This window comes from Nerophis ophidion, linkage group LG12, assembly GCF_033978795.1.
Source record: "Nerophis ophidion isolate RoL-2023_Sa linkage group LG12, RoL_Noph_v1.0, whole genome shotgun sequence".
NCBI lineage: Eukaryota > Metazoa > Chordata > Actinopteri > Syngnathiformes > Syngnathidae > Nerophis > Nerophis ophidion.
In genome coordinates this window covers 84,031-97,807 of record NC_084622.1, presented here as the reverse complement: position 1 = coordinate 97,807, position 13,777 = coordinate 84,031, and the positions used below count along the sequence as shown (strand labels likewise).

Here is a 13,777-nt window from a genome sequence, read left to right as displayed (position 1 = left end):
GTATTGATCTATATTGATATATAATGTACATATTGTGTTTTTATGTTGATTTAATAGTCCCAATTTTTTTTTACAATTTTATTTAATTTCTTGTGCAGCCCAGTGGTTGGGGACCACTGCCCTAAAGACTATCTTATTCACCATTTGATTGGCAGCAGTTATCGGGTTATGTTTTAAAGCTCATACTACCATTCTTTACACTTATAAAATGTAGCACACAAAAAAGCACATTTAATTAAATGTTATTATGGTCTTACCTTTACTTATAAATGAAGTCCATGCGCCGCTCCTTCTGAACAAAAGAATCGATAACTTGTTTGTAGAAGTCTTCCTTATCTTTCTTCAGTTTTAAAAGTCTCTCTGTCTCGATGGAGATCTTCTTTTATTACCTCCTGCTTCGATTGAAAGTCCAGTTTAGAAAACTGTTTTATTTTAGATATGTAATCCTCCATGTTAAAAGTCCAGGGGAGAGGAAAAAATAAAAGATCGCTGCCGCTGCACTTGACTTGCTAACTGTAGCTTGTTCTCACTTATTCTGCAGCCGAGTAATCGCAAGAATGATCTCTGGGATCACTAGCGCCCTCTACCACCAGGAGGCGGGAGAACAGCTATAATTCATATAGCAATACGGTCTCACTGCACAGCAGGCCAGCAGTTAGCCGAGTCATTGCGCTATCCATGGTGAGGCTCAGCTGGCTGCTGCCTCACCGCAAGTCTCTTCTCAGTATTTGAACAGCAAATGTGAAAAGTCAGCGATTTTGAATAAAATCATCTAAATCTGGTGAAGTTAAATGGAAAGTAACTTTATAAAGTATAATCACCGGATACATATAACAATTTCATACATTTTTTTTTCTTTTTACATTTTTTTTCTTTCTATGATGGCAGGTGAGGCCCCGCCTCCCCTGACTGCACGTCACTGCTAATACCGTACAAACCTACTAGTTACTATGGTGATGTAAGTCACAGCAGGTCAGACCAGGCACCGAGCAGTCTTTCAAGAGCCTGAAATGTGGCTGCCAGGGACGGACGTGCAAGGAAATTTTTCAACAAAGTTCTAAAGTTTATTGATGTATACAACATATATGAGATTGTAGAGGTTTTTTGTTCTTTTACCCTTCACGTTCATATTTCACTGTGTTTGTTGCGTTTGGCTTGATTGTAAAATATGTGGATTGAGAGGGGGCGTGACGTTCTTATGTTCTCAATATTCAGGGTTTTATCGCTCATAGAAAAAAATAAAATTCCATTCTGTTTTCCAGGCGGTCTGTCATAACATTTTTAAAATTCAATCAGACTTTATTGTGAGACAAAAAATTGTTCTCTAAATTTGATCCCCGGGTCAAAATAGTTGCCCAGGCCTGCTGTAAACCATCTAAAAACCTCAATCATCGTTTTATCTACATGATGTATGTAATGCAAGTAACATGTTCATAATTTGCTCATTTTAGGAACACGGCAGCGCATTAATTTCACACACAAATTACAACAACAGCAACTAACCATGCAGACTTCATGACAGCCACCAAATATTACTTTGGGACAAATGATGGTCCATAACCTTATATTTTTGAGCCTGAACATACAGAGGATAATTTACATGTTTAAGAAGCTGTGTGCTAAATGGATCCAGCTTTCAGGGGGAAACAAGCTTGGCGCAGTGGGGAGAGTGGCCGTGCGCAACCCGAGCGTCCCTGGTTCAAATCCCACCTAGTACCAACCTCGTCACGTCCGTTGTGTCCTGAGCAAGACACTTCACCCTTGCTCCTGATGTGTGCTGGTTGGCGCCTTGCATGGCAGCTCCCTCCATCAGTGTGTGAATGTGTGTGTGAATGGGTAAATGTGGAAGTAGTGTCAAAGCGCTTTGAGTACCTTGAAGGTAGAAAAGCGCTATACAAGTACAACCCATTTATCATTTAAGTAGCAGGATGGCTAAGTGCTATAGAAATAAATCCAATCGACAAACATAATAAAACAACCACTTACCGTACAATGTCTGCTCTCACTAGGATGCTGACTAATAGGATGTTAACATCTTCCCGTTTAGATGAAGAATTAGTCATCATACAACTGGGGGTAAAACCCAAACCCCAAAAAACTGCGTTTTTCTGTGTCTTTTTTCACCATCTCCGGGTCTAAGTGGAATGTCAAAGTTGATCACGGCCACATCTTTCTACTACTCAAGAGAGACATGATTTACAATCTACAATTAACTTTCACCAAGTTACAGGCGAGGCAGCAGCTCACCGGCTCAATGTGTCACTATAGCAACATATAAGCTAGTTACCTCTCTTTGATTACAGCACCACTACAAATAGTTTGTCTGCGTTAGCACTCATGATAACAATATTGCCAATACTTGGTTCATATTCAGGTTATGTGATGTTTTTTATCATTGGATGCATGTTTTTTAGATTAATTAAAATGCATGAAAAAAGAAAAACATGCGTGCTTTTGTCCTACGTAGGGACTGTGAATGATAAATTCCTAAAAAGTGCTGTTCCCATTGAAGAAGTATGTGTTTTAGAGGCTGTTATCTGGTTTTGTTTGTTTGGGCTGACCTTCATGACCACTTCCTGTGCCTTCTGCTTTTTTGATTGATTGATTGAAACTTTTATTAGTAGATTGCACAGTACAGTACATCAATTTCACATACAAATTACAACAACGACAACTAATCATGCAGACTTTATGACAGCCACCAAATATTACTTTGGGACAAATGCTGATTCATAACCTTATATTTTTGAGCCTGAACATACAGAGGATGATCTACACATTCAGGAATGAATTGATTAACGTGGACCCCGACTTAAACAAGTTGAAAAACTTATTGGGGTGTTACCATTTAGTGGTCAATTGTACGGAATATGTACTGAACTGTGCAATCTACTAATAAAGTTTCAATCAATCAATCAATCAATCAATCAAGTGTGCTAAATGGATCCAGCTTTCGGGGGAAACAAGCTTTAAGTAGCAGGATGGCTAAGTGCTAAACAAGAAATACAAACGTGTAGACACATAGAATCATCATACTGCTGTAATTATATGCATCAAGTGTTCGTTCAAGGCCAAGGCAAAATACTGAGATGTATATCGTATATCGCGATATGGCCTAAAAATATCGCAATATTAAAAAAAGGCCATATCGCCCAACCCTAGTTGTGAGTTCAAACCCAGGCCGAGTCATACCAAAGACTATAAAAATGGGAGCCATTACCTCCCTGCTTGGCACTCAGCATCAAGGCTTGGAATTGGGGGTTAAATCACCATTAATGATTCCCGGGCGTGGCCACTGCTGCTGCTCACTGCTCCCCTCACCTCCCAGGGGTGATCAAGGGTGATGGGTCAAATGTGTGACAATCATTGCTACTTTAACTTTAGCTTTAAATGGTAACACCCGAGTAAGTTTTCGTTTAAGTCGGGGTCCACGTTAATTATTTCATGGTAATTCATGCATGGAGTTAATATCTTGATGAGGATCATGACACAAGTTCACGTCAAACAATGGGACACATGGCCTAGCTGGTATACTTTTTACATTCTAAAAAGTATACTTTTTAGATTCTAAAAAGTTATACTGGGCTTCACGGTGGGAGAGGGGTTAGTGCGTCTGCCTCACAATACGAAGTTCCTGCAGTCCTGGGTTCAAATCCAGGCTCGGGATCTTTCTGTGTGGAGTTTGCATGTTTTCCCCGTGAATGCGTGGGTTCCCTCCGGGTACTCCGGCTTCCTCCCACCTCCAAAGACATGCACCTGGGGATAGGCCCCTCCCACCTCCAAAGACATGCACCTGGGGATAGGCCCCTCCCACCTCCAAAGACATGCACCTGGGGATAGGCCCCTCCCACCTCCAAAGACATGCACCTGGGGATAGGCCCCTCCCACCTCCAAAGACATGCACCTGGGGATAGGCCCCTCCCACCTCCAAAGACATGCACCTGGGGATAGGCCCCTCCCACCGCCAAAGACATGCACCTGGGGATAGGCCCCTCCCACCTCCAAAGACATGCACCTGGGGATAGGCCCCTCCCACCGCCAAAGACATGCACCTGGGGATAGGCCCCTCCCACCTCCAAAGACATGCACCTGGGGATAGGCCCCTCCCACCTCCAAAGACATGCACCTGGGGATAGGCCCCTCCCACCTCCAAAGACATGCACCTGGGGATAGGCCCCTCCCACCTCCAAAGACATGCACCTGGGGATAGGCCCCTCCCACCTCCAAAGACATGCACCTGGGGATAGGCCCCTCCCACCTCCAAAGACATGCACCTGGGGATAGGCCCCTCCCACCTCCAAAGACATGCACCTGGGTTGATTGGCAACACTAAATGGTCCCTAGTGTGTGAATGTTGTCTGTCTATCTATGTTGGCCCTGTGATGAGGTGGCGACTTGTTCAGGGTGTACCCCGCCTTCCGCCTGATTGTAGCTGAGATAGGCGCCAGCGCCCCCCGCGACCCCGAAAGGGAATAAGCGGTAGAAAATGGATGGATGGATATACTGGGTCGATCGCCAGCTACCGGTGTCGATCAAGTATGAAGGAAAAAAACTATGTCGGCGACACGAGAAACACTTATTATTTCAACCCAGACTGTCTCTCCCAAACACTTGCTGTCAAAAGTGTAAAGACCAATCGCACAGAAAATGAACCGAACCGTGACCTCTAAACCAGTGGTTCTCAAATGGGGGTACTTGAAGGTATGCCAAGGGGTACGTGAGATTTTTTTTAAATATTCTAAAAATAGCAACAATTCAGAAATCCTTTATTAATATATTTATTGAATAATACTTCAACAAAATATGAATGTAAGTTCATAAAGTGTGAAAAGAAATGCAACAATGCCATATTTGTGGACATGTTCCATAAACATTGATGTTAAAGATTTATTTTTTTTGTGAAGAAATGTTTAGAAGTAAGTTGATGAATCCAGATGGATCTCTATTACAATCCCCAAAGAGGCCACTTTAAAGGCCTACTGAAATGAGAGGTTCTTATTTAAACGGGGATAGCAGCTCCATTCTATGTGTCATACTTCATCATTTGCCGATATTGCCATATTTTTGCTGAAAGGATTTAGTAGAGAACATCCACGATAAAGTTTGCAACTTTCGGTTGCTAACAGAAAAGTCCCGCCTGTACCGGAAGTCGCAGACGATGACGTCACATGTTGATGGCTCCTCACATCCTCACATTGTTTTTAATGGGAGCCTCCAACAAAAACAGTTATTCGCACCGAGAAAACGACAATTTCCCCATTAATTCGAGCGAGGATGAAAGGTTCGTGTTTGAGGATATTGATAGCGACGGACTAGAAAAAAAACGGGGAAAAAAACGCGATTGCATTGGGACGGATTCCGATGTTTTTAGACACATTTACTTGGATAATTCTGGGAAATCCCTTATCTTCCTATTGCGTTGCTAGTGTTTTAGTGAGTTTAATAGTACCTGATAGTCGGAGGTGTGTGTCCACGGGTGTGTTGACGCCAGTGTCTCAGGGGAGTTGACGACACAAGCTCAGCTGATCTCCGGTAAGAAGCGACTTTTTACCACAATTTTCTCACCGAAACCTGCTGGTTGACATTCGGTCGGGATCCATGTTCGTTTGACCGCTGTGATCCATAGTAAAGTTTCACCTCTGGGAATTTTAAACAGGGAATAACCGTGTATTGTTTCTCCGATATTAATTGAACAAATTGCAAAAGATTCAGCAACACAGATGTCCAAAATACTGTGTAATTATGCCGTTAAAGCAGACGACTTTTAGCTGTGTGTGTGTGCAGCGCTCATACTTCCTAACAGCTCGTGACGTCTTGCGTACACGTCATCATTACACGACGTTTTCAAGAAAAAAACTCCCGGGAAATTTAAAATTGCAATTTTGTAAACTAAAGCGGCCGTATTGGCATGTGTTGCAATGTTAATATTTCATCATTGATATATAAACTATCAGACTGCGTGGTGGCTAGTAGTGGCTTTCAGTAGGCCTTTAAGTTGATGATTATTATGTGTAGACATCTTTATTTAGAATTGAATCAATTGTTTATTTTTCAACAAGTTTTTAGTTATTTTTATATCGTTTTTTCCTAATAGTCCAAGAAAGACCACTACAAATGAGCAATATTTTGCACTGTTATACAATTTAATAAATTAGAAACTGATGACATAGTGCTGTATTTTACTTCTTTATCTCTTTTTTTCTTAGGCTCTGTACTTGAATTAAAAAAATGTTCACAGGGGGTACATCACTGAAAAAAGGTTGAGAACCACTGATCTAAACCAAGGTACGTACCGAACCGAAATTTTTGTGTACCGTTACAACCTTAATATGTATGTGTGTATATGTGTGTATATATATATATATATATATATATATATATATATATATATATATATATATATATATATATATATATATATATCCATCCATTTTCTACCGCTTATTCCCTTTTGGGGTCGCGGGGGGCGCTGGCGCCTATCTCAGCTGCAATCGGGGACAAGTCGCCACCTCATCGCAGGGCTATATATATATATATATATATATATATATACATACATACATATGTATGTATATGTATATACATATGTATGTATATACATATATATATACACACACAGGACTGTCTCAGAAAATTAGAATATTGTGATAAAGTCCTTTATTTTCCGTAATTTAAAAACATGAAAATGTCATACATTCTGGATTCATTACACATCAACTGAAATATTGCAAGCCTTTTATTATTTTGATATTGCTGATTATGGCATACAGCTTAAGAAAACTCAAAAATCTTATCTTAAAAAATTGCCATAATCAGCAATATTAAAATAATCAAAGGCTTGCAATATTTCAGTTGATGTGTAATGAATCCAGAATGTATGACATTTTCATGATTTTATTTGCATTACAGAAAATAAAGGACTTATCCATCCATCCATCCATCTTCTTCCGCTTATCTGAGGTCGGGTCGCGGGGGCAGCAGCCTAAGCAGAAAAGCCCAGACTTCCCTCTCCCCAGCCACTTGGTCCAGCTCTTCCCGGGGGATCCTGAGGCGTTCTCAGGCCAGCTGGGAGACGTGTCCTGGGTCTTCCCCGTGGCCTCCTACCGGTTGGACGTGCCCTAAACACCTCTCTAGGGAGGCGTTCGGGTGGCATCCTGACCAGATGCCCAAACCACCTCATCTGGCTCCTCTCCATGTGGAGGAGCAGCGGCTTTACTTTGAGTTCCTCCTGGATGGCAGAGCTTCTCACCCTATCTCTAAGGGAGAGACCCGCCACACGGCGGAGGAAACTCATTTGGGCCGCTTGTACCCGTGATCTTATCCTTTCGGTCATGACCCAAAGCTCATGACCATAGTTGAGGATGGGAACGTAGATCGACCGATAAATTGAGAGCTTTGCCTTCCGGCTCAGCTCTTTCTTCACCACAACGGATCGATACAGTGTCTGCATTACTGAAGACGCCGCACCGATCTGCCTGTCGATCTCACCATCCACTCTTCCCTCACTCGTGAACAAGACTTATCACAATATTCTAATTTTCTGAGACAGTCCTGTATTTATATACAGTAGATGTATGTATATATATGTATGTATGTGTATATATATATATATATATATGTATATATATATATACACACACGTGTGTGTGTGTATATATATATATATATATGTATATATATATATACACACACGTGTGTGTGTGTGTGTATATATATATATATATATGTATATGTGTGTACTAGGGGTGTAATGGTACACAAAAATTACGGTTCGGCAATTACCTTGGTTTAGACGTCACGTCGGTTCATTTTCGGTACAGTAAGAAAATGACCAAATTTGTAAACAATGGCTTTATCCTTTTAACATTGGAAACACTATAATAATTCTGCCCACGTTAATTCACATTAAACTGCCTCAAATTGTTGCTCAGATTAAATAAAATGACTAAACTTTTCTTCTACATATAAAAAGTGCAACATTAAACAGTTTCAAGTCAACTCATCATGCTTAATTTATTACAGCATTGGGGAAGCCTGTAGTTGACTTTTATTATGTAAATGTTATATTTTTATCAACATGTGATAGCAGGGACCCTGCCATTCAAACTATGCTGCTACATTACTAATGATTAATGTAACTATTGCTGAAAAAAATAGTACAATAGCAAAAGGAGAGCCCATTCATCCTTGAACACCATGGAGTTCAAGTGAAATAACAGACAGGGTTTTGCTGCCCCCCCCCCCTCCTCCACAAACACACACCAAAATGAGCTAACGTTGAGCTAAAAGCTAATTAGCCTTCACCTCAAGCAAGGACTGCGAGCGAGCTAGCTGAGCTGCAGTTTAAGTTTCTAGAAGGTCAACGGGCTCATAGTGATGTAACTTGAACGTTGACTGGTAGGTGTTTATTATCATTTGGGGAGAGTACGCTGTCTTATACTCACCTGCTAAACACCTATGTGCTCGACGCTGAAGCATTGACTACATGCTCTCTGAGTACGCACTGCTGATTGGCTGTTATCGCTTTGCATGTAACCAATCAGATGGTTGTGTGGGTGGGACAATGCTGGGTGCTGAGACAGAGGCAGAAGAAGCAAAGCAGCTTGTTAAGACTTTAGCATTATCATTAGACATTTATAAAAATAAAAATAAAAGAACAATAGTGTCAAAGTGGCTACACTTGCATGGCATCTCATAAGCTTGACAACACACTGTGTCTAATGTTTTCACAAAGATAAAATAAGTCATATTTTGCTTCCTTTAACAGTTAAAACAAATGTACATTATTGCAATCAGTTGATAAAACATTGTCCTTTACAATTATAAAAGCTTTTTACAAAAATCTACTACTCTGCTAGCATGTGAGCAGACTGGGGTAGATCCTGCTGAAATCTATGTATTGAATGAATACACAATCCTTTTGAATCGGAAAAATATCGTTTTTATATCTAGAATCGCGTTGAATCGAAAAAATCGATATATTATCGAATTGTGACCCCAAGAATCGATATTGAATAGAATCGTGGGACACCCAAAGATTCGCAGCCCTTATATATATATATATATATATATATATATATATATATATGGATTATCCAGAGAATAGTGCTCGATACCGTGGTAGAGCGCAATATGTAGGTGTGGGAAAAATCACAAGACTACTTCATCTCTATAGAACTGTTTCATGAGGGGTTCCCTCAGGGAACAGTTCTGTAGAGATGAAGTAGTCTTGTGATTTTTCCCACACCTACATATATATACATATACATAAATATGTATATGTACATAAATATATATGTGTGCGTGTATATATATATATATATATATATATATATATATATATATATATATATATATATATATATATATATATATATATATATATATACATTTCTATATATGTGTGTATATATTTACTGCATTTAAATAATCATAGCTCCCTTTTAGGAAAATGTTAAAAACAAAGCTCGGCCTCATACAGAAAATAGAATTACAACCCTGGATGAATATAAATATGCTATCATAATGTTTTTCTTACATGATAACATAGGGCTGGGCGATATGATCTTTTTTTAATATCGCGATATTTTTAGGCCGTGTCGCGATACACGATGTATATTTTGGTATTTTGCCTTATACTCCAATATTACGATCTAGTCATTTTCTACATCGCACAGAGACAAAGCCCAGCCCTATGACAACATAACCTACTTCCTCTGACAGTTCCTTACTGCTCAGTTGAAATACTGTATATATTTCCTTGGAGGCAGACCTGTTTTCCTCCACAAACACAAGCAGCTTTTTAATGCTTAGTTCTTCCAAACAGGGTTAGGGTTCCCCGAAGCCAAGATGATGCATGTGCAAGTGGTGCAGCTTGTTTTATTTTTCCGTGACTACGAGCTTTTACTGGAAGCTTTAAGGCCTGCTGCTGTGATTGCTGCTTTCAGATCTGTGTTGTCAACAGACAAAGGGAGCGGCACTTTCACATGTCGGCATTCCTCGCCGCTCTTGTTCAACATGCTGTCCCGACCTGCCGTGCAGGTCTAACATATTCCTCTGCTCTATGTTTATTTCCTGGTCAGCGCTCTTATTGTGGTTCCATTTCCTGTCTGACTTTTTGAAGCGCTGTTTCCCTCACCTGTCTCTTGTTTGGCACACCTGGTTGTGGTTGCCAATCAAGGTACTTGAAATGCCCGCCTGCCCCACAGTCAGTGCGGCATGATTGCTAAATCTTGCAAACTATTTAATGTCAATTTGCTTCTTCATGTTTTTGTGCGCTTCACTGATGCTCTATTTTTGAGAATTAAGGACTCTTAAGTGCATGTCGGCCTTTTTGTCGCCTGCATCTCCACAATTTATATATCCACAGTTTGTATCACCATCTAAGCCTCGGCTTTGGGAAAACATTGTGATATTGTTTTTTGTCATTTAGCCAAATTGTGCACTTGAACCAAGTTCACGGCATCTGTTACAATTTCATCAACTCCATCCATCCATCCATCATCTTCCGCTTATCCGAGGTCGGGTCGCGGGGGCAACAGCCTAAGCAGGGAAACCCAGACTTCCCTCTCCCCAGCCACTTCGTCTAGCTCTTCCCGGGGGATCCCGAGGCGTTCCCAGGCCAGCCGGGAGACATAGTCTTCCCAACGTGTCCTGGGTCTTCCCCGTGGCCTCCTACCGGTTGGACGTGCCCTAAACACCTCCCTAGGGAGGCGTTCGGGTGGCATCCTGACCAGATGCCCGAACCACCTCATCTGGCTCCTCTCGATGTGAAGGAGCAGCGGCTTTACTTTGAGTTCCTCCCGGATGACAGAGCTTCTCACCCTATCTCTAAGGGAGAGACCCGCCACACGGCGGAGGAAACTCATTTCGGCCGCTTGTACCCGTGATCTTATCCTTTCGGTCATGACCCAAAGCTCATGACCATAGGTGAGGATGGGAACGTAGATCGACCGGTAAATTGAGAGCTTTGCCTTCCGGCTCAGCTCCTTCTTCACCACAACGGACCGGTACAACGTCCGCATTACTGAAGATGCCGCACCGATCCGCCTGTTGATCTCACGATCCACTCTTCCCTCACTCGTGAACAAGACTCCTAGGTACTTGAACTCCTCCACTTGGGGCAGGGTCTCCTCCCCAACCCGGAGATGGCACTCCACCCTTTTCCGGGCGAGAACCATGGACTCGGACTTGGAGGTGCTGATTCTCATTCCGGTCGCTTCACACTCGGCTGCGAACCGATCCAGCGAGAGCTGAAGACCCCGGTCAGATGAAGCCATCAGGACCACATCATCTGCAAAAAGCAGAGACCTAATCCTGCGGTTACCAAACCGGAACCCCTCAACGCCTTGACTGCGCCTAGAAATTCTGTCCATTATTGTCAGGTTCAAACACCAAACTGTCTAATAAACAAGGCAAGAAGCAAGGAATCAGGCAGACAGTTCAATTTAGCTCATGAGGAGAACGCATGGAGATGCACTCTCAGTTACAGTCTCCCTACGCTCTAAGGTACAGCTCCCGCGCTCCTCTATTTATTCAGGGGTTCCCTAGCTCCTAGTTAACATCACTGAGGCTGCCTCTAAAGGGAGTGGTGACACATATCACGCAAATCAGCTCCAGTACGCACAATATGTGACGGAATGTGCTGGGGGGCCTTGTGATTTCGCCTTGTCTCTGCTTCGTTTGCGTGCTGTTGTCTCATCTTCTGTGAGGTCCTTGAATTCCCTCCTTGGCTGTTTTAGCAGGCTAAAACAAAGTAAACATCTGCGGCGAGGCCACCCCTCATATGCCGTGGAAGATTACAAGTCGTGTGCCTTTGCACGGATAGAAAAGTACAACTTGAGCACAATAGATAACTATAGCAAGGTCCTTTAAAGGCCTACTGAAAGCCACTACTAGCCACCACGCAGTCTGATAGTTTATATATCAATGATGAAATATTAACATTGCAACACATGCCAATACGGCCGCTTTAGTTTACTAAATTGCAATTTTAAATTTCCCGGAAGTTTTGTCTTGGAAACGTCGTGTAATGATGACGTGTACGCAAGACGTCACAGGGTTTTAGGAAGTATGAGCGCTGCACACACACACAGCTAAAAGTCGTCTGCTTTAACGGCATAATTACACAGTATTTTGGACATCTGTGTTGCTGAATCTTTCGCAATTTGTTCAATTAATATTGGTGGAGTCACAGTAGAAAGATGGAGTTGGGAAACTTTTGCCTTTAGCCACACAAACACATGGTGATTCCTTGTTTAAAATTCCCGGAGCTGAAACTTTACTATGGATCAGAGCGGTCAAGCGAACATGAATCCAGATCAAACGTCAACCAGCGGGTTTCGGTGAGAAAATTGTGGTTAAAAAGTCAGTTCTTACTGGATAAAAGCTGAGCTTGTGTCGTCCATGAAGCTGCCGTCGACTCCCCTGAGACATTGGCGTCAACACACCCGTGGACACACACCTCCGACTATCAGGTACTATTAAACTCACTAAAACACTAGCAACGCAATAGGAAGATAAGGGATTTTTCAGATTTATTTCCCAGAATTATCCTAGTAAATGTGTCTAAAAACATCTGAATCGCTCCCAATGCAATCGCCTTTTTTTTAAACTTTTTTTTTTTTCTTGTCCTTCGCTATCAATATCCTCAAACACAAATCTTTCATCCTCGCTCGAATTAATGGGGAAATTGTCGTTTTCTCAGTCCGAATAACTGTTTTTGTTGGAGGCTCCTATTAAAAACAATGTGAGGATGTGAGGAGCCATCAACATGTGACGTCATCGTCTGCTACTTCCGGTACAGGCGAGGCTTTTCTCTTAGCACCGACAGTTGCCAACTTTATCGTGGATGTTCTCTACTAAATCCTTTCAGCAAAAATATGGCAATATCGCCAAATGATGAAGTATGACACATAGAATGGACCTGCTATCCTCGTTTAAATAAGAACATCTCATTTCAGTAGGCCTTTAAGCATAAGAGTTGTGTGATAACGTATACAAAATTATTCTAACAAATATCTGGCGTTTAAAATTAATTGCCAGAATAAAGAAAGATTTGCGTGGTATGACATGTTTTTGAGTTCCACCATTATCTATATTAGGGATGTTTGACACCAGATGACAACATACTTGTGGTGGTGGGCGGGGCCAGGGGGCCATGCTCTATGTGACACCATTATCCAATTTGCATAATCAGCAATAGTGCCTATATATTCTTTACAAAATAATAATATAAATATATTAAATTGAAATCTGAGTTGAGTTATTTATTAGTATTAACATATCTTTCTTGTAGTATGTAGTTTTCCTCTATTTTTCAGTTGTTGCTGCTTATTGTAGAAAGTTATCCACAAGCTGCATTATACTCTTCCCTCTCTAAATGTTGGAATTTATTTTACCAAATATAAATAAAAAATGGATGGGTGCAGGGCTGGGCGATACGGCCTTTTGTTAATATCTCGATATTTTTAGGCCATGTCACAATACAGCATATATATCTCCATATTTTGCCTTAGCCTTGAATGAACACTTGATGCATATACTGACAGCAGTATGATGATTCTATGTGTCTACATTCAAACATTCTTCTTCATACTGCATTCATATATGCTACTTTTAAACTTTCATGCATCAGTGCTATTTTTCCTGCAATTTCCATCAATCAATCCATCCATCTTCATCCGCTTATCCGAGGTGGGATCGCGGGGGCAGCAGCCTAAGCAGGGAAGCCCAGACTTCCCTCTCCCCAGCCACTTGGTCCAGCTCTTCCCAGGGA

At 41.5% G+C, this 13,777-nt stretch overlaps 1 protein-coding gene across 1 annotated transcript in view; it reads left to right on the top strand.

Annotated features, from left to right (window-relative positions):
- Positions 1–9,849: 9,849 nt before the first annotated feature.
- Positions 9,850–13,777, top strand: part of LOC133563730 (kielin/chordin-like protein) — a 63,448-nt gene continuing 59,520 nt past the window's right edge. Inside the window, exon 1 of the mRNA XM_061918031.1 lies at positions 9,850–10,041. Coding sequence (XP_061774015.1) covers positions 9,850–10,041 — 192 coding nt within the window. The remainder of the gene's footprint in view (positions 10,042–13,777) is intronic.